This window comes from Trichosurus vulpecula, chromosome 2 (assembly GCF_011100635.1).
Source record: "Trichosurus vulpecula isolate mTriVul1 chromosome 2, mTriVul1.pri, whole genome shotgun sequence".
Taxonomy (NCBI): domain Eukaryota; kingdom Metazoa; phylum Chordata; class Mammalia; order Diprotodontia; family Phalangeridae; genus Trichosurus; species Trichosurus vulpecula.
The window spans coordinates 87,206,220-87,232,489 of record NC_050574.1 but is presented as its reverse complement, the minus strand read 5'-3'; the positions used below and the strand labels follow the sequence as shown (position 1 = coordinate 87,232,489).

Sequence of the window (26,270 nt, the reverse complement as noted above, 5' to 3'; positions counted from 1 at the left end):
CCTCCTGAGGCAGTAGATTCCCATTGTGGACATCTGTAAGTGTTGAGGGGGAATAGGAGGAAGGGGGAAAACAGGGAATGAATGTCCTTCAAGTGTCTAAAGACAAAGACATTATGTCTCTTCTGCTTAGTCTCAGAGGGGAAGACCTACCTCTAGTGAATGCAGAGATTATATACATAAATCCCAGGTAAGGAAGGAGTGGGGTAGATGGATTACAAACACTCATTTCCCCGGGGTCGAGTGGTTTCCCACTACAAGCCCACAATACAGAAGTCCTGGACTCCTATGGGACCAGTATTGTTTCAGGTCCTTAGGGGTCCTTACTTGGTGGGTCACAGGATGAGAGTTCTGTGACAGGAACAGGTTATACAATCTTTGATTTGCTTCACTTAAGGAACACAGGCACAAGAATTTAATGATTGTGAGTGTTGTCAAATGTTTCATTGATCATTTCAAGCTGCATTGTAAGTCTGACTGAATTCAGAAGAGCCAATTCTAAGAATCTAATCTATTAGTATATTAATTACATATATACTATGAATTAATACAAAAAATCATAATTCCTTTCCAAATGGATAAGAAAAGTGACTTGTTCAAAGTCACTCAATAAGTGGGCATATCAAGGGTTATGCACTGGGTCTTCAGCGTCCCAATCAAGGAATGCACCTGTGGCATCTTCATATTTTTCTGTAATGAAGAGAAAAGGTTTCCTTGATTGTAGGTTGACCAATGCCCTCTCTGATTCTTCACTTAAGTTACGTTGGAAGAAGCTGTGAAAACACAAAGACACTTTGTTCAATGTTTAGCTGAATTTCTTTGTAACCCTGATGCCGATGTCCTCAGGCAAGTACCTTCTTCTAGTCATGTCTGCCTCCCATCCTTCCTCCCATGTTTTGATGTCTGTAACTGACTGTGTGTGTGTGTGTGTGTGTGTGTGTGTGTGTGTGTACAGAAGTTATTGCAAGATGGTTTTAAAAAACCCATCTTCTGTATCTAAAATAGCTTTAAGATTTGCCCTTCTAAGGACTCATGTAGCATATACTATCAACCTCCTAACAGGGAAGGTGATGGATTCAGGGTACTGAATGAGACACGATTTTTGACCTGCACCACTATGGGAATTTGTTTTGCTTGACTACGCATATTTGTTACAAAAGTCTTATTTCTCTTCTTTTTTTCACATTGGTTAGGGGGTGATGATGGAGATAAGGTAGATTTTTTAAATGAAAAGATAAAGTAGAAAGATTTTTATTCGTTTTTCCCCTGCCATTTGCTCTTCCTTCTTCCTTTTTGGCCCCAATGACTACAGAACATGCTACAAAAGGAACTTGGGGGACTCACGTTAGTTTTTGTAGTTTACAGTCCTGCTTTTCCAAGGTCTCACACAGCAGCTTCACTCCTTCATTACCAAATAAATTGAAACTCAGGTCCAAGGTTTTTAGGTTCTCACTGCTACAGACAACAGGGAGGAGATCCTGAAGACAAGCCCCAGTTAGAGTACATTCAGCCAACCTAAAGGAGAAGGATAACCAAAGGAGAAAGGACAATTTCATTTCTATAGTAGCCATTCATTTCCTGACTTTTTGTTGGAAAGGGGTCAAACCCACATCCCCTTTAGAACCACACCCTCAGAACACACACACACACACACACACACACACACACACACACACAACCAATGCTAGAATTTGTTTTGTTTGATCCTCTATATTTGTTATAAGTACTTTGTTTTTCTTTTCCCCAAAAGGGAAGTGGGGGAAGATAGGTAAATGGGGAATAGAGATGATGTTGCGAATGTGAAAAGAAAAAAAGTCAGTAAGAAATCTTTTTTTTTAAAGTGGAGGAAAAAAGAGAAAGAAGGCCAGAAAGAAGCATAAGGAGGAGAGTTTTGAAAGCTACAGATAGATCATATATTTAAAAATAAAATCAAACCCTACATAAGAGAGCCACAATTTCATGCATAATTCTCTTTCTTCTGTTCTACTATATAGGATAAAAGTCCATTCTAATTGGTGTATGTTAAGTTCATAATTTAAAACAAAAAGAATTCTTCAGGCTAAAATGGAAATGACAATGTTTTTTTTATTTACATGACAATTTCTAGAAGAGTTTATGACCAAAGAAGGAATAGAGAGGATAATAAAAATTTAAATGGCAAGCTTTGATTAAATAAAATTAAAGTTTTTACATAAACAAAACCAATGCAGCTAAAATTAGAAGAAAAACAGGCAAATGGGGGAAAAAATCTTTGGATCAAGTTTCACTGATAAAGGTCACATGTTCAAGTTATATAAGAAACTAAGATAGGGGGCAGCTAGGTGGCGCAGTCAGTAGAGCACCGGCCCTGGAGTCAGGAGGACCTGAGTTCAAATCCGGCCTCAAACACTTGACACATGTACTAGCTGTGTGACCTTGGGCAAGTCACTTAACCCCAACTGCCCTGCCAAAAAAAAAAGCAAAAAAAAAAAAAAAAAGAAACTAAGATAAACTTATAAGGCTAAGAGCCATTCTTCAATACAAAAAGGATCAAAGGAAATTATTAACAGGCAACTTGAAAAATAATATTCTATGTTCTCTCAAACACATATAAAAATTTTTAACTTTTTTTTAAGTTTTGAGCCCAAAATTCTGTCCTTCTCTCCCTTCTCTCTCCTCTCCCTAAACCAGTAAGCAATCTGATATAGGTTACATGTGCAATCATGTAAAACATTTCCAAATTTGTCATATTGTGCAAGAAGACTGGAAAGCAAGAAAAAAGAAAGCAAGGAAGGAAGGAAAATATAGGATGCTTTAATCTGTATTCAGACATCAGTTCTTCCTCTGAAGGCAGCATTTTTCATCATGAGTTCTGTGGATTGTCTTGGATCATTGTAATCCTGAGAACAGCCAAGTCACTTACAATTCTTCATTGTACAATACTGCTATTGATATATACAATGTGGCCCTGGATCTGCTCAATTCACTTTGCATCAATTTACGTACATCTTTCCACGTTTCTGAAATCATCTTGCTTATAATTTCTTATCGCACAATAATATTCTATCACAACCATATACCATAACTCATTCAACCATTCCCCAATTGATGGGCATCCCCTTAATTTCCAATTTTTAGCTACCACAAAAAGAGCTGCTGTAAATATTTTTATACAAGTAAATGCGCTCTCAATCTCTATGTATCTCTCTCTCTCTCTCTCTCTCTCTCTCTCTCTCTCTCTCTCTCTTCCTCTCTGCTTCTCTCTCTCTTTCTCTTTTTGGGATACAGACCTAGCAGTGGTATTGCTGGATGAAAGGGTATATCCAGTTTTATAGCCCTTTGGACATATGGACAGGCAAATTTTAAGGAATGAATTTCAAGCCATCATCATAAGAAAAAAGTCCCATAAATCAATAATTAGAGAAACGTAAATTAAAGCAACTTGAAATTTTATTTCACAACCTTCAGACAGGCAAAGATGACAAAAGAAAAGAATGAGGAATGCTGCAGAGCCTATGGCAAAAGGGATACAGTAATACATTGTTAGTGGAGCTATGGAATACCAAGAACATTACCAAATTTTGCACACACTTCAACCCAGCTATTCCACTATGAGCCCTATATGCCAAATAAATGAAAGAAAGAAGAAAAGGAGTTATATGTATATTTATAGCAACTCTTCCTGTTGTAGCCAAAAATTAGAAACTAAAGGGGTGTTCTACTGAGTAACTGTGAAACAAGTTGTGTTATATGAATGTAATGGAATATCATGCAGGAAGATATGATAAAATGGATGGTTTCAAAGGAAACTGAGATGACCTCTGTGAACTTATGGAAAAAGAAATGACCCCAACAAGATCAATTTATACAATAATAACATTGTAGAGAAAAATAACTGAAAATCTTTAGAATTCTGATCAACAAAATGATAAATGAGTCCAAAATAATAATAATAAAATGGACCACCCATCTTCTGGCAAAGATGATGAACTTGAAATGCAGAGATATATTTTGGACATAATTAATACGGAAATTTCTTTTACCAGAATATATAGCTATACATTGAGGAATTTTTTTTTCTCGATGGGGGAGAAGCCAGTAGCAGGGACAAATTAAAAAGTTCTCTTACTTGAAAATTTAAAATAATTAAGAAAAAAAGGTGTGTTTGCTGAGGCCTTGTTGGCAATATGTGAAAGACAGTGTAAAATAAGAGAGGTGCTACAAGGTTGAAAATGGGCAAATGTCTGCAATTTCAGAAAAGGAAAGAGAACAGGGTCCGCAAATTTTATGTCAGTGAGCTTGACTTCAATTCCTGGAAATATTATAAAATGTCTTATTAAAAAGATAGTTGGTGCAAATCTAGATGAGGAAGTGATGATTACAAAGTCAGCCAAAAAGAAGTGTGATATGAAGAGTTATGCCAGAGTAATTTCATGTCCTTTTTGAATTGGTTGGTTGGTTGTTCTTCCTTCTCACAGAGGACCAAAATGTCTTTATTATGTTAGACTCAAGTGTTGTCCAACTGTGACTGAGTGACTGTTCTGACCAACATGAGATCAGAATGCTCTACCATGGGTTGGGCCAAATATTCCGTGCAAATATTTGAGGTGGATTCTCTAAATTTATACATTTCCCAATTCTTTTGAGAGTGTCCTTGTTCTGACCAACATGTGTCTTGCGCTTTGTGAGTTCTCTATAAAATAACGTTTTAGGCAAGTGAGTGTTTGACATTAGACAATGAGGCTAGGCCATTGGAGTTGTACTATCTAAAGTAGAGTTGGAGTGATCAGCAGTTTAGTTTGAGAAAAGACCCGTGTCCATTAACTTATCTTGCCAGGTGATCTTCAGAATCTTCCTAAAACAATTCAGATCGAAGGTGCTCAGTTTCCTGGCATGGTTTTGGCACACTGTTCAAGTTTCACAAGAATACAACAATGAGGTCAACACAATGCCTCTGTAGAACTTTGGTTTGCTAGGGAGTCTAATACCTCTTCTCTCTCACACTTTCATTTGTAGCCTCCAAAACACTGAGCTAGCTCTGGCAATGAATGTGTCAACTTCATTATCAATGTGTACGTTCTTGGAAAGTATGCTGCCAAGGTAAGTGAACTTATCCACAGTATTAAAAACTTCTCCATTTGGTGTTACTGATGTTTCCAAGTATGGATGGGATGGTGCTGGTGGGTGGAGCACTTGTGTTTTCTTGGTGTTAATTGTTAGGTCAGAATTATCACAATCAGCAGAGAATAGATCCATATTTTGCTGCATATCCATTTCAGAGGCGGCATTGAGTGCACAATCAACTGTGAACAAAAAATTATGTGTGAACTCTTCTCCCACTTTAGTCTTGGCTTGTAACCTTTTCAAATTAAATAATTCACCATCAATGTGGTAGTTGACCTTGATACTGCATTAGTTTTCATTGAACATGTCTGACAACATTGTTGAAAATATCATGCTAAAAACCACGGAAGCAAAGACACACCTTAGCTTCACTCCCCTGGTGACTGGGAAAGCACGAGAGTGTTATCCATTAACCAGAACCCATCAAGCATGCTGTCATGACACTGATGTATAATAGTGATGAACTTCTCTGGGCAACCAAATTTTGACATAATTTTCCATAAGCCCTCATGACTGACATTATCAAAGGCCTTGAACAAATCATTGAACATTGTGTACAGACCTCTGTTCTACTCATGGCATTTCTCCTCAAGTTGCCATGCAGCAAACATCCAATTGACTGTTCCTCAGCCTTTCTGAAGCCACACTGGCTCTCAGGGAGATGACTACCTTCCAGGGGAAGGATCAGCCTATTAAGGAGAACTCTGGTAAGATCTTGCCAGCAACTATTAAGAAAGAGAACCTAAGAGAGAGAACCTCCCTCTGACTGTCAAAGGATAATCTCTTTCATTTACTTTTATAGAGATGGACAATGGAGTTATCCTGGTATCCTGAGTGATAACATCCTCTTGCCATATAATCCAGAAAATTTCAGTTAGCTTTTGTATGAATAATGAACCCCACCAACACCTGATAAATCTTACCTGGAACAGAATCATCATCAGGTGCTTTGCCACAGGAAAGGAGCCAAATGGCATCCAAAACCTCTTCTTCACTCCAATATTTGTCTAGAGTGGGACTGACTTCAACCTGAGGTAAATGGCCAATGTTTTCAGCACTGATTGATGATGGTCTGTTGAGAACACTTTAGAAGTGTTCAGCTCATTTTTCTAGGATCAGGTCCTTATCATTAATCAATGTGACTCCACTAGTACTGAGTGGTTGAGATGCACCATAGGTCTTTGGCCCATAAATAGCCTTCGGGGCATAATAAAAGTGATTTGGATTTTTATTATCAGTGTAAAACTGAATTTCATTTACCTTCTTACTGAGCCAAAAATCCTGCATCTCTCTAAGCTTTGCTTATACCTTGCTTTTTATGAAGTTAATGCTGCCTTCTTAGAGATAGATGAACTCACCAGCTGGTAAACCATGTAGAGTTCTCATTTTTCATTTAGCAGCTTCTGAATTTCCCCATCATTTTTGTCAAACCAGCCTTGATGTTTACCAGTGTTTTGACACAGATGAGTAAATGTAGTGCTGTATATCAAATCTACAAAAGCTGTCCACTCCTTTTCTGCTCCACTGTTGCCAATCAAGTGTTGTCTCAACTTTCCCTCCAAGTTAGCAACTAACTGTTCCCACTCAGAGAAGCCCTCTAATCTGTTGGCATTGTATCTTCTGGTTGTTACCCTGCCTTGGGGCTGCTGCTTTTGTTGATTGCAAATACTTAGCTGTGACAGCATAAGTCTATGATCAGTCCAGCCCCTCTGTGCCACACATCCCATCTGTCTCTTTTCCTAATAATGACAGTCTATTAAATGCCAATGTTTGTTGTCAGGGTGTATCCACAAAGTTTTATTGCATTTAGGTAAATAGAAGACAGTGTTGGTGATGAGAAGGTCATGAAATATACAAGTCCAGTACTAAGTGACTGCTGCTGTTGCTGTTTCCAACTTCATTCCTCCTGAAGACCCCTTGCTTTGTCTGATAGTTGGTACCTACACCAACATTAAAGTCACCCTGAATTATAAGCTTGTCCTCTTGGCCCATGAGGGTCTCCAGGTCTTCATAAAATTTATTTTTGACCTCATCAGGATTCATCATAGTAGAAGCAGTGGTACTGATGATGGTGGTGTGGCACTTTCCTACAAGTAGCAATCACGTTGTGATAAGCCTATAGTTCAATCCTTTTGGGAGGCATACAAGCTTGTTTACTAGATTAGAATTAATTGTGAAACCAACACCAGCTTCCTGGTGCTCCCCATCACTGTAGCCACTCTAGAAAATAACATGTACCCAGCATCAACTTAGGTAAGCTGGCCTTAGTTTACCAACCATGCTTCACTCAGGGAATGTTATTTGGGTATGATACCTTCTGATTCTCTCACCACAAGATCTATTCATTTGTCACGTCTACTGGATTTTGTGTTGTCCATAGGTGTGCACACATTCCATGTACTGATGCTGAGTGGAATTATCTTTGCAGAATTTTTGTACATTGTGTGTATGTGTGTGTGTGTGTGTGTGTGTTTTTCAGTAGCAGAGTGGGTTCCCCATCTGCCACAATAATAGGCCAGGGTTACCTAAGCAGAAACTTTTTAAGGCACCTTTCTTAGCCCCTTCCTCAGACCTGGGAGTGAACAGTGAGATACTTAAAAGGCTTCCCAAATACCCTGGGGGCTGCCAAAAGCCACTGCTGCTTCCAATGAGATGATGAACCTATGGCCTGGGCCACCTATGTAAAAGGTGATGACTATAGCCCCCAGTGCATCTGCACCTGCTGCTTCGTTACTCACCTGTCACCATAGAACTTTGAGACAGGTAAAAATTGTGAAATGGAGTGATGTCTTTTGATTCATGCATAAATTAGATTTAAGTCAGGCAGAGTTGTGTGAAGTCATCCTCTCTCTTCCACAGTTGTTACAACCCAAGGTCAGGACAGAGTCAAGATGACTGGTGATGGCTCAAGACGCAGTAAATTACCTTGGTGTATCTGATGTCTAACCAAGCTCTAAGGTCTCCCAGCATATGCTTCACCCACCTGTAATGCCAATTATGGCAGCACACCTGACGTCTGCTACTGTGAATAATTTCAAGGGTCTAATTGCATAGCATAATGAACTATCTATGTATTCAGCAATAAACCAAAGCATTGTTCAATAAAGCAAAGCATTAACAATCATGGCAACATCCTTAAGCAAAATATCACTCACACACACACACACACACACACACTCACACATATATATATCATATCACTCAATATGACATATGGCACACAGCATATATCATTGCATTCAGCAACATTCCCCAAAATACTTGTTTATACAGCAGGGAGTCTTGGCTAAGGTCTTCCTTAGCACAATGCATCCTTAAGGAGTAGCAGAAAATACCACACTATCTACCCTTAGGGTCACAGAAAGAACAACACACTACACAGTATATGACATTGTATGCCCAAATCAGGGGGTCACAGGCTAGCAAGCCAAATCCTTAAGGTGTAGCAGAAAATACCACATCATCCACACCTAGGTCACAGTAAGAACAATCTCCTTAATCATTACCAAGTGTCCAAGTAAAGTCCTCTTTCATCTTGACTCGAGGTTGACTTCCAAGTCCCATGGCTCTTTCTCTGTAAGCTGACCACTCCAGACTCTCACCTGGATTCACCCCTAGGCAACTCTCCACTCCTGCATCAGGTAGTAGCTCACAGGGACTGCTCCACTCCAAGTTGCTGCCCAGTAGTAAGCTCCACAGGTTCCTGCCTGCAGTTTCTCTTTCTGGGAAAATGAAACTTAACATAGCAGCAACACACACCAAAAACACCAACAACTAAATTCACCTCCAAAGTCTAGAGGCTCTGTGTTAACAGCTCAGTTCACTCTAACAGCTCTCAAAAGGGAATTAAGCTAAGTCTCCTACCCACCGGCAGGCCTCTGCCCTACAGCTCTACTGGCCTTCAAAGTTCAGAGGCTCCTTCAGAAAGTCTCTGCCATCAAAGGTCTTCTTTTTGCTCTGAGAGGTCTCCTCTCTGCTCTAGAAGTCTTCCCCCAGCTCTTTTAGGTTTCCTCTCAATCAATGCTCACAGATGATTCTTCTACGTCTCTTCTCTTCATTCTTCTCTTCGCAAAGCTGGCAGCTCTCGTGACTGGCTCTCTTTTCAATGCTAGCAGCTCTCTTGATGTCTTCTCTTCAACTCCCTCTCAACGTCTGCTTCTTTCACACTCTGGGCTTTCCTTATGTACAGTTCTAGCCAACATCTGATTGGCTAGAACTCCAGTCTCTGATTGGTTAGAATTCCTGCATGTCTGATTGGATATAATTCAATGTACATACAAGTCTCTGATTGCTAAAACTCATGCACATCTGATTGGCAACTCAACGCACATTTAATCCAGCAAAAATCCCAATTTTCTTGGAGTTACACCACTTCCATGTCCATTAGAATACATTGTAATAGCAATTACATTACAATAGCAAATACATTTGTAATAGCAATTAAGATGTGAAGATCTTTTCCCGCCCTTTAATAGGCCACGTGACCTCCTTACATCACAGGAAGCCTAAGTCACATGTGGTAGGAGGAGCTTGCTGAAAGGACAAGGAAAGCGTGTCACAGGAAATGCTGAGAGAGCCATTAAGGCTGTTATAGCCATTGATGATAGTTAGAGCTGAGGTAAAGAAAGTCATTCCGTGATAGCCGTACCATAAGTTTTGTGGAAGACCCCAGCAGGTAGTGGGAGAGGTTTGGGGATGGCAAGGTATCATGCTGTGATATTTATTTTAAGTTCCTTGCTTTTAGGATAAAGAGGGCTCCCTGGATGTGGGAGCAGATGGCCTAGTTATGGGCTATGGTTCTCTGGTGTCTGAATAAATGTTTTACTTCTTCTACCTTCTATATGGAGAGACTTTCATACTTTGTGTGAGAGAATTACATAGGCATTATTCACGATGTTGTGTTTATTGCCTTGCTGTTACACCATTCCACCATGAGAAGTTTTCATAAACTTGGGGTAGATAGCCCCTAACTCACCAACGGGCTTGAGACCTCTTGGTTATCCTTGACCTGGGTTAGCCCATCTGCTGAAACAGTTTACTAGGGTATGGCTAATGAGCATGCTATTGCTTCTTGGAGCCACAGGTGAGATTTAAGTGAATCATTTTCTCATTGATCCTATTTACAAGTAACTGAATTTGCTCTGTAACTGCTTTTCTTCCTGTAACTGTTTAAGTCATGTTCCTTTGTCTCTGAACTTAGTTCAGAGTTCAGCTGGCCTGTTACGGGTTAAATTTCAAAATCCATCTGTTCTTGCCTCAAGAAATTTTGCTAAACTCTCTCAATAGTACTTAGCTTCCTCCTTTTAAAGTGTATTGCCATAATACAATAGAGAGTTATTAAATCCTTACTATGAACCAGGCAGAGCACTAGATACTGGGGATACAAAGATACAAGTGGAATAGTCCCTGCATTCAATGAGTTTGCAACCTATTGGGGCTATAATATGTAAATAGATAGGTAGAGACAAAAATAATACAAGTGAATTTTTGTGAGGAGGACAGTAATACCTGAGCAGATCAGGAAAGGCTTCATGGTGAGGGTGGTGGTGAAAATGAATCTTAAAGGACGCTAGATCTCTATGAGGCAGGGGTGAGAAGGGATCCCATTCCAGGCATAGTGGCCAGCCATTGCAAGGGCACAGAGACAGGAGACAGACCACAGTATGGGAGCAAGAGTAAGGTCACTCTGGCTGGACCACAGAATGTGTGAAGAAAGCGAGGTTGGAGAGGTAGGTTGAGGACAGGTTGTAAAGGGGTTTAAATGTCAAATAGAGGATTTCATATTTGCTCCTGGGGATAATAGAGAGCAACTAGAGGTTACTGAATAAGGGAATGGCATGGCCAGACTGGTGCTTAAGGAAATCACTTGGGCAACTGCGGGAAGAGTGGATTAGAGGGGGGAAATACAGAGACCGATTAGTAGGTTATTACAATAGGCAAGGTAAAACGTGATGAGGGTTTGGGATAGAAGGGAAGTTGTATGCCAAGAAATAAGAAACCGATAAAGGAGATTCTGTTGGAAGAACAAATTATATCATTTGGTAAATAATTATATGTAAGGGGTGAGAATTTGAGGAATCAAGGATAACAGTGAAGTTGCAAACATTAATGACTAGAAAGTTCAGAAGAGATGAAGGTTTTTCTGAAAAGATTCAATTCAATTTTCCGTGATTAAGTCACTTCCTGTCTTTCTCTGGACAATGGTAAAAAAATACACTTTATGATCCCATCCTTTGTCATCTGCTTTTTCAGAGGAATGAATATAGTTTCTTTAAAAATGGTCTCTTTTAGAGAACAGCATTTTTAGATCTCAAATTATACTATAAGGCAAGAGTCATCAAAACTATTAAGTAGATGTTTAAAAAATAGAAAAGTATACAAATAGAGCAGATTAAATAAGAAAGAATGAGAAACATCTAAAATTAATAGACATGAATACATAAATTACTCATGGAAGAACTACCTAAATGAACAAAAAATTGCTGGAAATTATGGAAAGCATTTTGGCAGAAATTAGTTTTAGATCAACATTTACAATGTATACTATAACTAGCTCAAAATGTACATATAATCTGAAAGTCATAATGTTAAAAAGAAGAATAAGAACAAGAACAAGAAGAACAAGAAAAAAAAACAAAAGTGAGAAGAAGAGAATCAGATCACAAAATTACACAAGTGAATATGAAAGAATTCCTAGATAGTGGCAAAAGACAAAATAGCTCATAGCCATTAAATGCAATTGAAAGGTTTTCCACATGAATGGAATTAATGGTATGATTAAAAAAAAAGAGACAGTGGTAAAAATGTTTTGTTTTGGTACGCGTTTCTTGGCAGCAAATCTCTTATATGGGACTAATATCCATGTTTATATATATATATATATATGTACATATATATGTTTATATATATGAAACAGAAAGAATTATATGATTTAAGTCATTGCTCAATGAATAAGTGGTCAAAGGAGTTGAACAAACAAGTGTGAAAAGAGAAATTGCAAGCCTCTGATAACTGCTACAAATTAATGCTAATAAGAGAAAATGCAAAATAAAACAACTCTGAGGCAAATTAGCAAAAATGGCAAAAGACAGGGATATAAAGATAGTCAATTTTGTAGAAAGGATGTGTTCTGCAAAATTTGGATTCAGTTAAAATGTTGCACTTAAGGACCTACAAGGCCAAATGTGGCCTGAAGGTTACAGGTTCCCCACCCCTGGAGTAGGAGCTTGTTTTCTTCTGAGTATGTATGTTGATCTTCCTTGTCACCAATATAACTTTCTATAACTCAACTACTATTCACAGAGGTTGTTGCTGGTCCTTGGTTCTCAAAGAGGATCATGACATCAGGGAGGTAATGCCATGATATGCAAATGAATTGGATTTAAGTGAGGGAGGGATGTGCAAAGTCGCCAATCTCGCTTTCTCCTCCAGAGCCATCAGTGTGTAGAAGTAGGAGTTGGCCCCCTGGGGACCCAACTGACCAACTAGAGAATACAGCTCCTTCTGTCTTTCTTTCATGCATAGAGCTAAGAAACAGTTAAAGGAGATTTTGTTGGAAGAAGAAATTACAAAATATGGCAACTCATTTTATGTATGGGGTAAAAAAGTGAGGAATCAACAATAACAGGGAAGTTGCAAACCTGAGCGACTAGAAGAATGGCATCCTCAGCAGAAATTGGGAAGTTAGGAAGTGATGTGTGTTTTGTTGAAAATATATCCAGTTCAGTTCATATGTGTTGAGTCTGACATGCTTACAGGATATGCGGGGACTAGAACTGAAAATGCATATTTAGGAGCCATATACAGTGAAAATTGGCTCTTAGAGAGAAAGGCAGTATTCCCTTAGGAAACCAATCTTTCTGTGTCATGTTCCTCCTTAGGGCACAGTGTGAGCGAGAAGGGGGTGAGATTATGAATCTTGAATCTGGATTAGGCAAACAGTTTCCACTCTCCATTCCCTGGTTTGTGTTGCTCTCTCTTCCTAATGCCTTCCTGTCCCTGATGCCAAACAGAACATCAACCAAGGAAACTGGGGGGAACTCACCTCAGTGTCTCTAGCCTGCAGTTGGAGTTTCCCAAGGCCTTACACAGAAGTGTTATTTCTCTCTCCTCAAAGGAATTTCCACTCAGATTCAGGTTTTTCAGGCTCTTATTGCTACTGAGAGCAGAGCAGAGATTCTGGGAACACGTAGAGGTAAGATCGCAAGATGCCAGACTGTAGGAGAAAACATAATCAGACAGAAAGTAGTAAATTCAATTTCCCATACTAATTCACTTTCTGTCTTTCTCTGGGCAATGGTAAAAACATTTTCTGATCCACTTCATGATCTCCTATGTAGGGGAATGAACATAGTTTCTTTAAAAAAGGTCAGTCTATTCCAGAGGACAGCATTTTTAGACCGCAAATTATACTATAAATCAGGAGTTATGAAAATTACTTAGTACTAGTTAAAAAAATAGAAAAGTATACCAACAGAGCAGATTAAATAGGAATCAGAAACAACTAAACATGATAATTAGTCTTCAACGGACATGAGAACATAAATCACTTGTGGAAGAACTCCTTACATGAAAAAAATTTCTGGAAAAACTGGAAAGCATTTTGGTAGAAATTGATTAGTTTTACACCAACATTTACAGTATATACCATAATTAGCTCAAAATGTACATATACCCTCAAGGTCATGATGTTAAAAAGAAAGAACAAGGAAAACAAGAAGAAGAAGGAGGAGGAGGAGGAGGAGAAGAAGGAGGATCAGATCAGGACACTTAAACAATTATGAATATGAGAGAATTCTCAGACAGTGGCAACAACAAAAGACAAAATAGCTCATATCCTTTAAGTGCAATGGAAATGGTTAAGAAATCTTTAACAACAAGAATAAAAAGAATAGCAAAAGCAAGAGGATGAAGAAGAAAAAGAAGAAGAGAATCAGATCACAAACTTAGACATCTATGCATATGGGAGAATTTTTAGATAGTAGCATCAAGAAAAGACAAAACAGCTCACATCCATTAAATGCAGTGGAAAGGTTTTTCCCATGAATGGAATTAAGGGTATGATAAGAAAGGGAGCCATTGGGAAAATGTTTCTTTTTGGTTTGGTTTTTTGGCAGCAAATCTCTGATACGTGATTAATATACAAGATACATATATATAGGGAACAGACAGAATTATGCGATTTAAGTCATTACTTAATGAATAAGTGGTCAGAGGAGATGAACAAATAGGTGTCAAATGAGAAATTATGGGCTTCTAGTAACCACATGAAAGACTGCTACAAATTACTACCAATAAGAGAAATGCAGAATAAAACAACTCTAAAGCCAACTGATAAAAAAGACAAAAGATAGGAAAAGTCAATTTTGGAGAAAGGATTTGTTCTGTAAAATTTGGATTCCGTCAAAAGGCTGCACTTAAGGACCTACAAGGCCACATGTGGCCTGAAACCTGCAGGTTCCCCATCCTTGGGGTAGGAGCTTTGACTTTGTTATTTTCTTCTGAGTGTGTGTTTTGATCTTCCTTGTCACTAAAGTTACTTTCTATGCTCAGCTACTACACACAGAGGTTGTTGGTCCTCAGTTCTCAAAGACGATAATGACATCAGGGAGGTGATGTCATGACATGCATGTGTATTGGATTTAAGTGAGGGAGGGATGTGCAAAGTCACAAATCTCACTTTCTCCTCCAGAGCCATCAGTGTGTAGAAGTAGGAGCTGGACCCCTGGGGACCCAACTGGATAGCTGGGGAATACAGCTCCCTCTTTCTTTCTTTCATTCATAAAGATAAGAAATAGTTAAAGGAGATTTTGTTGGAAGAAATTACAAAATATGGCAACTCATTTTATGTATGGGGTAAGAAAGTGAGGAATGAAGGATAACAGTGAAGTTGTAAACCTGAGTAACTAGACAGTTGGTATCCTCAGCAGAAATTGGAAAGTTAGTAAGAGGTGTGGGTTTTGTTGAAAAGATAACCAGTTCAGCTCAGATGTGTTATGTCTGACATGATCACAGAATATCCAGAGATTAGGACTCAAAATACAGATTTAGGAGCCCTGCACAGTGAAAACTGGCTCTCAGAGAGAAAGGCAGTAATCCCTTAGCAAACCAATCTTTCCCTGTCATGTTCTTCCTTAGGGCACAGTGAGAGGGAGAAGGGGGTAACACTATGAGCCCTGAATCTGGATTAGGCAGACAGTTTTCACTTTCTGTTCCCTGGTTTGAGCTGCTCTCTCTCCCTAATGGACAAGTGTCCCTGATGCCAAATAGAACATCAACCAAGGTAACATGGAGGAACTCACCTCAGTGTCTCTAACCTGCAGTTTGGGTTTCCCAAGGCCTTACATAGAAGTATTATTCCTCTGTCTTCAAAGAAATTTTCACTCAGATCCAGGTTTTTCAGGCTCTTATTGCTGCTGAGAGCAGAGCAGAGATTCTCGGAATACGTAGAGGTAAGATAACAAGATGCCAGACTGTAGGAGGAAATATAATCAGAGGAAAGTAGTCAATTAAATTTCCTGTGACTAATTCATTTCCTTCCTTTCTCTGGGTAATGGTAAAAACCCATCCATTTTATGATCACCATCCTTTGTCATCTCCTATGTAGGCTAATGAATGTAGTTAAAAATGGTCAGTCTGTCCCAGAGAACAGCATTTTTAGACCTCACATTGTACTATAAATGAAGAGTCCATCAAAACTTAGTACTAGTAATTAGTCTTCAACAGGCATGAGAACATAAATCATTCATGGAAGACCTCCCTATGGGAAAAAAAAATTCTGGAGAAGCTGGAAAGCATTCCTTCTGGAAGCATTGCTTCCAGAACTTAATTAGTTTCAGACCAAAATTTAAAATTAATACCATAATTAGCTCGAAAAGTACATGTGGCCTTAAGGTCGTAAGGTTAAAAAAAGAAGAAAAATAACAACAACAAGAGAAAGAACAAGAACAAGAGGAAGAAGAAGAAAAAGGCGAAGAAGAAAAAGAAGGAGGAGGAGGAAGAGGAGGAGGAGGAGAAGAAGAAGAAGAACGAGGAAGAGGAGGAGGAGGAGAAGAAGAAGAAGAAGAAGAAGGATGAGGATGAGGAGGAGAAGAAGGAGAAGGAAGACAAAAGAGACAAACTAGAAGAAGAAAGAAGAAAAGAACAAGAACAAAAACAAGAAAAACAGGACGAGGAGAATCGGAAGAGCAAATTTAGACAACTATGAATGGGGAGAATTCTTAGATAGTGGCAACAACAAAAGACGAAATAGGTCATATCCATTAAAAGCAGTGGAAAGGCTTTTCCCATGAATGGAATTAATAGTCTGATAAGAAAAGGAAACATTGGGAAAATGTTTTGTTTTGTTTTGGTTTATTTGGCAGCAAATCCCTGATATGAGACTAACACCCAAGACAGATATACATATATATATGCATATATATATACATACATATATATATATATACACATACATACATACACATATATATGGAGCAGACAGAATTATAATTATGTGATTTAAGTCACTGCTCACTGAATAAGTAGTCAAAGGAGGTGAACAAACAAGTCTAAAAAGTGAAATTGTAAACCACTAATAATCACATGAAAGACTGCTACAAATTACTACTAATAAGAGAAATGCAGAATAAAACAACTCTGTGGCTAAATAAGAAAAGCATAAAAGATTTGGAAAGCCAATTTTGGAGAAAGGATTTTTTTTTCTGTAGAATTTGGATTCAGACCAAAAGGCTGCAGTTAAGGACCTACAAGGCCACATGTGGCCTGAAAGCTGCAGGTTCCCCATCCCTGGTGTAGGAGCTTTGACTTTGTTATTTTCTTTTCAGTGTATATTTTGATCTTCCTTGTCACCAAAGTAACTTTCTATGCTCAACTACTACTCATAGAGGTTGTTGTTGGTCCTTGGGTCTCAAAGAGGACCATGACATCAGGGAGGTGATTACATGACATGCAAGTGAACTGGATTTAAGTGAGGGAGGCATATGCAAAGTCACCAATCTCACTTTCTTCTCCAGAGCCATCAGTGAGTAGAAGTAGGAGCTGACCCCCTGGGGACCCAACTGGACAGCTGGGGAATATAGCTCCCTCTTTCTTTCTTTCATGAATAGAGATAAGAAGTAGGTAAAGGAGATTTTGTTGGAAAAAGAAATTACAAAATATGACAACTCATTTTATGCATGGAGTAAGGAAGTGAGGAATCAAGTATAACAGGGAAGTTGAGTAACTAGAAGGATGGTATCCTCAGCAGACATTGGGAAGTTAGGAAGAGGTGGGGATTTTGTTGAAAAGATAACCAGTTCAGTTCATATGTGTTGAGTCTGACATGCTCACAGGGTAGCCAAAGATTAGGACTGAAAATACAGAATTAAGAGCCATGCACATATATGTGAAAATTGGCTCTCAGAGAGAAAGGCAATAATCCCTTAACAAACCAATCTGTCCCTGTCATGTTCCTCCTTAGGGCACAGTGAGAGGGAGAATGGGGTAACGCTATGAACCCTGAGTCTGGAATAGGCAGACAGTTTTCACTCCCTATTCCCTGGTTTGTGTTGCTCTCTGTCCCTGATGGACTCCTGTCCCTGATGCCAAACAGAACATCAACCAAGCGAACATGGGGGAACTCACCTCAATGTCTCTATCCTGCAGTTTGAGTTTCCCAAGAACTTACACAGAAGTGTTAATCCTCCCTCCTCAAAGGAATTTCCACGCAGATCCAAGTTTTTCAGCCTCTCATTACTACTGAGATCACACAATAGATTCTGGAAACATGTAAAGGTAAGATGACAACATTCCAGACTATAGGAGAAAACACAATTGGAGGGAAAGTGAGCAATTCAATTTTCCAAGATTAATTCCCTTCCTTCCTTTCTCTGGGCAATGGTAAAAACATCCACTTCATGATCACCATCCTTTGTCATCTCCTATGTAGGGGAATGAACATAGTTTCTTTAAAAATGGTCAGTCTCTTCCAGAGAACAGCCTTTTTAGACCTCCCACTATACTATAAGTCAAGAGTCATCAAACCTATTTAGTACTAGTTTAAAAAATAGAGTAGATTAAAATCAGCAAGACTAAGATCAGAAAGAATCAGGGACATCTAAGATCAGAAAGAATCAGAAACAGCTAATCTCAACAATCAGTCATCATAAGACATGAGAGTATAAATTACTCATGGAAGAACTCCCTACATGAAAAAAAAAACTTGCTTGAAAAACTGGAAAGTATTTTGGCAGAAATTAGGTTTAGACCCACATTTTGAATATATAGCATAATTAGCTCAAAATGTACATGAATATTGAAGGTCATATTATAGAAGAACAAGAACAAAGAGAGGAGAAGGAAGAAGGAGGAAGGGGAGAAGAAAAAGGAGGAGGAGGAGAAGAAGAAGAAGGAAGAGAAGAAGGAGAAGACGAGGAGGAGGAGAAGAAGGAGAAGAAGGAGGAGGAGGAGAAGGAAGAGAAGGAGGAGAAAAAGAAGAAGAGAAGGGGAGACATTGGGAAAATGTTTAGTTTTGTTTGGGTTTTTTGGCAGCAAATTTCTGACATGGGACTAACAGCAAAGATATAAATAGGGAACACACAGAATTACGTGATTTAAGTCATTGCTCAATGAATAAATGGTCAAAGAGCTGAACAAACAGTTCTCAAAATAGAAATTGCAAACTTCTAATAACTGTTTTAAAGACTTCTACAAATTACTACTAATGAGAGAAATGATGAATAAAACAACTCTGAGGCAAATTAGCAAAAATGAAAAAAGATAAGAAAAGCCAGTGTCAGAGAATTGTGGAAAGATAGGCTCACTAATTCTTTATTGAAGGAATTAGTATGACTGTTATGGAAAGCCAGACAAATGACTAAAATATCTACACCTTTGGTAGAGAGAGCCACTGCTATTTATATAAAACAAGGACATCAAAGACAGAAGTGAAGATCATTGAAGCATTTTTTTTAAATGCAGAGAAGGGAAGAGAAGGAAGTTTACAGGGAAACATAGAAGCAAGACAATTTGAAAGTAACATGTAGAATTTGCTACAAACTTATAAGGAAAAAGTAAAATTGTACACTACAAAGATTTAAAATGTCATATATAAACTTTCATCTGTCTTATTTTGTACATGGAAATATGCTCTTTTTTGGTGTTCATTAAAGTTAGATTAAAATATCTAAAATTAAGAAAATATGGCAGAGCCAAGATGGTGGCTGAAAAGCAGGGACTAGCATGAGCTCCCTGCCGAGTCCCTCCAAAATCCTATAAAACATGGCTCTGAACCAATTCTAGAATTACAGAACCCACAAAAGAGCAGAGGGAAGCAGGGCTCCAGCCCAGGACAGCCTGGATGGTCTCTGGGTTAGGTCTATCCCGCATGGAGCGGGGAGCGGAGCCCAGCATAGGCGGCATGGACCAACTGGACCAGGAGCCAGGCAGAGCATGCCCTAGAGCCCTTAATCAGTGAGCTACAGCAGTTACTAGACTTCTCAACCCACAAACACCAAAGACAACAGAGAAGGTTATTGGGAAAAGCTGCGGGAGTGGAAGGAGTTCGCGGTTAGTCTACCACCCCAGGGGCAGCGGAGGTGGGGCAGCTACAGAACTACAGCTGCAGTTGCCTACGGCCCCAGGCCCACCTGGTGGGAGGAATTAAGTGGCGGATCAGAGCAGAAGTGAAGAGCCTGCTGAAGATCTAAGTCCAGTCCAGGTTGGGGGTTCTTGGGGAAGGAGCAGTGCTAGTGTGGCAGAGCTGGCGCATCCCCCCAAGCTTGGAACATAGAACTCTTTAGTCTACAAGCAGTCATACCCCACTGAAAAACTCAAGGGTCAAGTTAGTTGGTTTGGAATATGGCCAGGCAGCGAAAATGCACCCAGATTCAGTCTCAGACTCTGGAATCCTTTTTTGGTGACAAAGAAGACTAAAACATAGAGCCAGAAGAAGTCAACAAAGTCATAGAGCCTACAACAAAAGCCTCCAAGAAAAACAGGAACTGGTCTCAGGCCATGGAAGAGCTCAAAAAGGATTTGGAAAAGCAAGTTAGAGAAGTAGAGGAAAAATTGGAAAGAGAAATGAGAAGGATGTGAGAACACCATGAAAAACAAGTCAATGACTTGCTAAAGGAGACCCAAAAAAATGCTGAAAAATACACTGAAGAAAACAACACCTTAAAAAATAGACTAACTCAAATGTCAAAAGAGCTCCAAAAAGCCAATGCGGAGAAGAATGCCTTAAAAGGCAGAATTAGCCAAATGGAAAAGGAGGTCCAAAAGACCACTGAAGAAAACACTACCTTAAAATTAGATTGGAGCAAGTGGAAGCTAGTGACTTGATGAGAAATCAAGATATTATAAAACAGAACCAAAGGAATGAAAAAATGGAAGACAATGTAAAATATCTCATTGGAAAAACCACTGACCTGGAAAATAGATCCAGGAAAGATAATTTAAAAATTATTGGACTACCTGAAACCTATGATCAAAAAAAGAGCCTAGAGAGCATCTTTCAAGAAATTATCAAGGAGAACTGCCCTGATATTCTAGAGCCACAGGGCAAAATAGAAATTGAAAGAATCCATTGATCGCCTCCTCAAGTAGATCCCAAAATGAAATCTCCTAGGAATATTGTTGCCAAATTCCAGAGCTCCCAGATCAAGGAGAAAATACTACAAGCAGCCAGGAAAAAAACAATTTGAGTGTTGTGGAAATACAATCAGAATAACCCCAGATCTAGGAGCTTCTACATTAAAAGATCGAAGGGCTTGGAATACGATATTCCAGAGGTCAGTGGAGCTAGGATTAAAACCAAGAATCATGTACCCAGCAAAACTGAGTATCATGCTCTAAGGCAAAATATGGACTTTCAATAAAATAGAGGACTTTCAAGTTTTCTCAGTGAAAAGACCAGAGCTGAATAGAAAATCTGACTTTCAAACACAAGAATCAAGAGAAGCAGGAAGTGGTAATGAAGAAAAAGAAATTGCAAGGGACTTACTAAAGTTGAACTGTTTTGTTTACATTCCTACGTAGAAAGATGATGTGTATGATTCATGAGACCTCAGTATTAGGGTAGCTGAAGGGAATATTCATATATATATATATATATATATATATATACATATATATATATATATTTATGTATATATACAGATGTATATGTGAGTATGTATGTATATATATTTACATATATATGTGTGTATATATATATATATATAGGGAGAGAGAGAGAGAGAGAGAGAGAGAGAGAGAGAGAGAGAGCAGGCACAGGGTGAGTTGAAGATGAAGGGAAGATATCTAAGAGAAATTAAATAAAATTAAGGAATGAGAGAGGAATACATTGAGAGAGGGAGATAGGGAGAGATAGAATGGGGTAAATTATCTCACATAAAAGTGGCAAGAAAAAGCAGTTCTGTAGGAAGGGAAGAGAAGTCAGGTGAGGGGAATGAGTGAATCTTGCTCTCATCAGATTTGACCTGAGGAAGGAATACCATACATACTCAATTGGGTAACTTACCCCACAGTAAAAAAGGAAGAAGAAGAAGGTAAAAAAGGGGGGATGATGGAAGGGAGAGCATATTGGGGTGGAGGTAATCAAAAACAAACACTTTCGAAAGGGCACAGGGTCAAGGGAGAAAATTCAATAAAGGGGGATAGGTTAGGAAGGAGCAAAATATAGTGAGTCTTTCACAACATGAGCATTGTGGAAGGCTTATACATAATGATATGAATGTGGTCTATGTTGAATTGCTTGACTTCTTAGAGAGGGTGGGTGGGAAGGGAAGAGGGGAGAGAATTTAGAACTCAAAGTTTTAAAAACAGATGTTCAAAAACAAAAAAAAAGTTTTTGCATGCAACTAGAAAATAAGATACGCAGGCAATGGGGCATAGAAATTTATCTTGCCCTACAAGAAAGAAAGGGAAAAGGGGATGGGAGGGGAGTGGGGTGACAGAAGGCAGGGCTGACTGCGGAACAGGGCAACCAGAATATATGCCATCTTGGAGTGGGGGGGTGGTTAGAAATGGCGAGAAAATTTGTAATTCAAACTTTTGGGAAAATCAATGCTGAAAACTAAATACATTAAATAAAAAAAAGAAAAAGAAAAAAAAGAAAATATGACACAACTCTGTGAAAGAGGGAAGGTGAATTATAGGCATATGTTGGCAAATATATGTTATGTAAAGGCAAAAATGAAAAATAAAATAAATTATAAATGACAAAGAAAATACAGTTTTCCAAAGCTACTGCTCATTCCCCTCCATTCTGATTTAACTTCAAAGGTCATCCTTTGTCAAACACATAAGTTCAGGGGAAAAATATGCAATCTGGTTAATTGTGATTAAGTTGTTTTTTAATGAAGAATATTGAAGAAAGAGATGAATTCCACTTCTGCTTTTTAGGTAATAATACCCAAGACTGTTTGCATTTGCCTAAGGAAATATTATGTGTATGTATATTGACAATTCACGTGTATAGATGTGTGCAGAAAGAGCCTGAAGTTTAGACAACAGGGCAAGAAGTGAGAAGTGGCTGGAAGTCAAATTATACATAAGATTTTCTCACAAAAAACAACTCAGGGTAGCTCTCACTTGCATTAGAGACTTAGAAAGAACCTTCAAGTGACAGATTACTAAGACAACCACAAAAATAAATCATAACACTGCATTGAATGATAAGAAAAGGTGAGTAAAACCCAGAAAAAGGTAAGAAAGGCTCCTGAAAGCCAAACTGTTACTCAAGAACCCAAGGACTTAAGCCCTTCGTATTCACAAGAGACTACTAGGTAGTCTGCCCTGGCAGTAACCATAAAGTGACAGTGAACTGAGGATCTCAGATCAAGGAAACATAGAGAGGAGGGGTGAAGTTTCCAATGATCTAGAGAGCATGCCTAAGTGACAGCTACAGAGCAACAAGATGTAGGCTGGCTACATTCCTAGTGGAGCGAAGGGAAGTGCTAAGAGAAAACCTTGCTGCTTCCCAGGTTAAAAGAAAAATATGAACTGTTCTTTGCAGGAAGGGAGAAAGTGCTTCAAATGAAAGACAAAGGAGATAAAGGATCTAAGGAGGAAGTCACAAATCCTGAACTCTGAAATGAGGTTCAAGGGTGGAGAGTGAAAAACCTAAAGCAAAGAATGAAAAAAACTGCAAGCCTTCCTCTAACAGAAAAGTCAAAGGATAGGAAGAAGCTGTTTTGGGAAGAAAAGCACACTAAAAATGGTCAAAATCACTAATAAGAGAAACGCAAACTAAAACATTTCTGAGCTTCACCTTACACCCAGAAAATTGTCAAAGACGTTAAAAATGTAAATGGTCAATGCTAGAAAGGATGTGGAAAGCCAGGAATACAAATAAACCCTTGGTATACCTATGAATTAGTCTAACTGTTCTGGAAAAAATTGAAATTATGTCCCACAAAATCAATAAGCTCAAAATTTGATCTCTTACTACTGAGCACATAAGGCAAGGATGTCGACGACAGAAAGAAAGGTCATATAAAACAAAATGTTAATGTAGAATTTTTTGATAGCAAAAAAACTGGAAGACCAATGGGTACCATTGAATATGGAATGGCTGAACAAGTTGTAGTAGATGAATATGATGGAATATTATGGCACCGTAAGAAACAGACTATGCAGAGGATTTGGGGAAGATGGTAGGGTAGGTCACAAAACCTGAGGCTTTCCAAATTTCCTCCACAAAAAAAAGACTGAGCATAGCTTCAGAGTTAATGTTGAGAAGCAGAAATAAAGAAAAGTCAAGGTAAAGCAGTTGTCCTCCTAATATCTTGTGAGAAGAGCCCAGGAAAGACTCCACCTCTAGGAATGTAGGTTTGGTGTGAGTGCAGGGCAAACACATCCTGGCCCACTCCACTGAATCAACAAACAAGCCCTGGGGGTAGCAGGGCAGGGAGGCACCCGCAGCCTCAGCCTCAGCAACTTTCACCTCACAGCCAGTGTGGAGACTACAGGCTGAGCAGGAGGAGACTGAAGGACCTTCCACTATTGAGGGATGCCAAGCATACCTGTGCTGACCTGATGTGGCCCTGTGCTGCAGCTGCAGTTCCATGCTATGACTGTAGGGGATAGATCAAGGGAAGGTCAGAGAAGTTTCAATGGGATATCAGAGGAAGGGGGAACTCCCCTGAATAAACTGGCCTCAAAAGCCTGGTGAAGAGAAGGCTCTATTGGGCAAAATTCCCTAGAGCAATAAGAGTGGGTAAAGCGCTCCCCTGATCTCAGAAAGGCAGCTTGCAGTCACTCTCCCCAAATCAGTGTTGTTCTTCCTGGTTAGTTTAAACTTATGGCCCTAATGGTCAGGAGGCTCTAAAGAGAGGACATTTATACGGACTTACCTTAGTGTCTCTAGCTGAGACTTCTTTGTTCCCAAGGTCTCACACGGCAACTTCTTCCCATCATCCTCAAAGAAAGTATTACGCAAGTGCAGGCTTTTCAAACTGGGAACGGAGAAGAGACACTGACAACAGGAATAAGTTACCTTGAAGCCTTCCAGCCTGTAGGAGACATACAACCACAGATTAAATGAATCATTTCTTTCTTTGGGATATACTTCTTCTCTTTCTGGAAAGGAGGGCACAGTCACCATTCCTTTATATCCACAATCCTCTGACACCCACGTTCCATGCTAAATGTTCAATTTCCTTAAAAACTGAGCCCATTCATCTTGTTCTGATCCTCAGGCTTGTGTTACATCGGGTCAATAATGTGGCCACTGAAAGTGAAGAAAGGAAGAAAGAAGTAGATGCTGATTAGGGATTATTAGGAATAATAATGTGGGAAGGATAGAAGAATTCATTTCAGCTCCTCTTTCTTCACAAGAACACTCAGTATCTTTGGCATTCTCATCACTGCAGCATGAGCCAGGCTGGACATAATTCATGTAAATCTTTTTATTTTGAAAAAAAAATTTCCACTGGTAGCCCTCATTTTTACAACACTTTCATTTCCACATATGTCTCCTCATCTCCTACTCCTACAACCATTCCTTATAATAAAGACTGAAAAAAGAAAAAAAAATTAGGAAAATCAGCTAACATATGAGGTAAATCTGATATTATATGGATTACACATCCACAGTCTTCCCTCTTCCACAATGAAGAGAGGAAGGTATATTCTTATATCTTTTATTTGGGGCAATACTTGATCACTATAATATCACAAGATTCAGTTTTGATTTTTTGTCCATTTATATTGTTGAAATCAATGTATATGTAGTTGTCCTACTTTGTTTACTTTCTTCTGCATTACTTGAGTTAATTCTTCCCATTTTGCTATGTAGTCTTTATAGTCATCATTTGATATATGAAGTGACATTCCTTTATGCACATATGTGAAAATGTCTTTACCTATTCTCTAATTTATGGCTACCTACTTTATTTAGCTGCTGCTTCCACCATGTCCCTAGGCCCCCACCAAAGGAGCAAAGAAAAAAGCAACTCCCATACCAATAATCCCCTTAATACATAGCTCCATATCCTGACAAAATGTGATATATTCATTTATTCAAACGATCATCATATTGGCTACATCCAAATTATATATATCACCTCTCCATCAGGAGATGAGGGGCATATTTCATCTTTATTCTCTTGGACTCATGTTTCAGTTGCTTTCTCTATAATGTCCTCATTGTAGAAATTGTCTTCCTAGTTCTGCTCATTTTGCTTTCCATTCGCTCACAAAGGCCTTCCCAATAACCTCTGAAACTGTCCATGTCATTATTTGTTATGTCACAATAGAACTCCATTAGATTGATACACTACGATTTATTTATCTATTTCCCAACTAAAGGACGCTTTAATATCCAATTTTTGGCTATAAGAAAAAGAGCTGCTCTAAACATTTTTGGATATATATAGATCCCTTTTCTTTTTCTATGATTTTTTTAGTATAGTCCCAGTAGTAGAATAGAGGAGTCAAAGACTGTGCACATTTAAGGGTCCTTCTGCGTGTAGTTTCAGACTGTTTTCCAGAATGACTGGACCAGTGACAGCTTCTCCAAAGGCCCTCTGGTGTACCTGTTTTACACATCCCTTATAATATTTGTCATTTTCTTCCTTTTCCATCTTTACCAGTCTGATAGGTATGAGGTAGAACCTCAAAGTTGCTTTAATTTTCATTTTTTAATTAGTTGTGATTTATAGCATTTTTACACTCATTTTTCATTT

General features: G+C 38.8%; 1 protein-coding gene across 1 annotated transcript in view; it reads right to left on the bottom strand.

Moving 5' to 3' along the window:
* Nucleotides 1-496: 496 nt before the first annotated feature.
* LOC118835520 (NACHT, LRR and PYD domains-containing protein 12-like) overlaps nucleotides 497-26,270 on the bottom strand; it is a 54,461-nt gene continuing 28,687 nt past the window's right edge. Inside the window, exons 5-10 of the mRNA XM_036742710.1 lie at nucleotides 24,438-24,596; nucleotides 17,725-17,895; nucleotides 15,402-15,572; nucleotides 13,145-13,315; nucleotides 1,342-1,512; nucleotides 497-770 (exon numbers count right to left, since the gene is read on the bottom strand). Coding sequence (XP_036598605.1) covers nucleotides 620-770; nucleotides 1,342-1,512; nucleotides 13,145-13,315; nucleotides 15,402-15,572; nucleotides 17,725-17,895; nucleotides 24,438-24,596 — 994 coding nt within the window. The 3' untranslated portion in view covers nucleotides 497-619. The remainder of the gene's footprint in view (nucleotides 771-1,341; nucleotides 1,513-13,144; nucleotides 13,316-15,401; nucleotides 15,573-17,724; nucleotides 17,896-24,437; nucleotides 24,597-26,270) is intronic.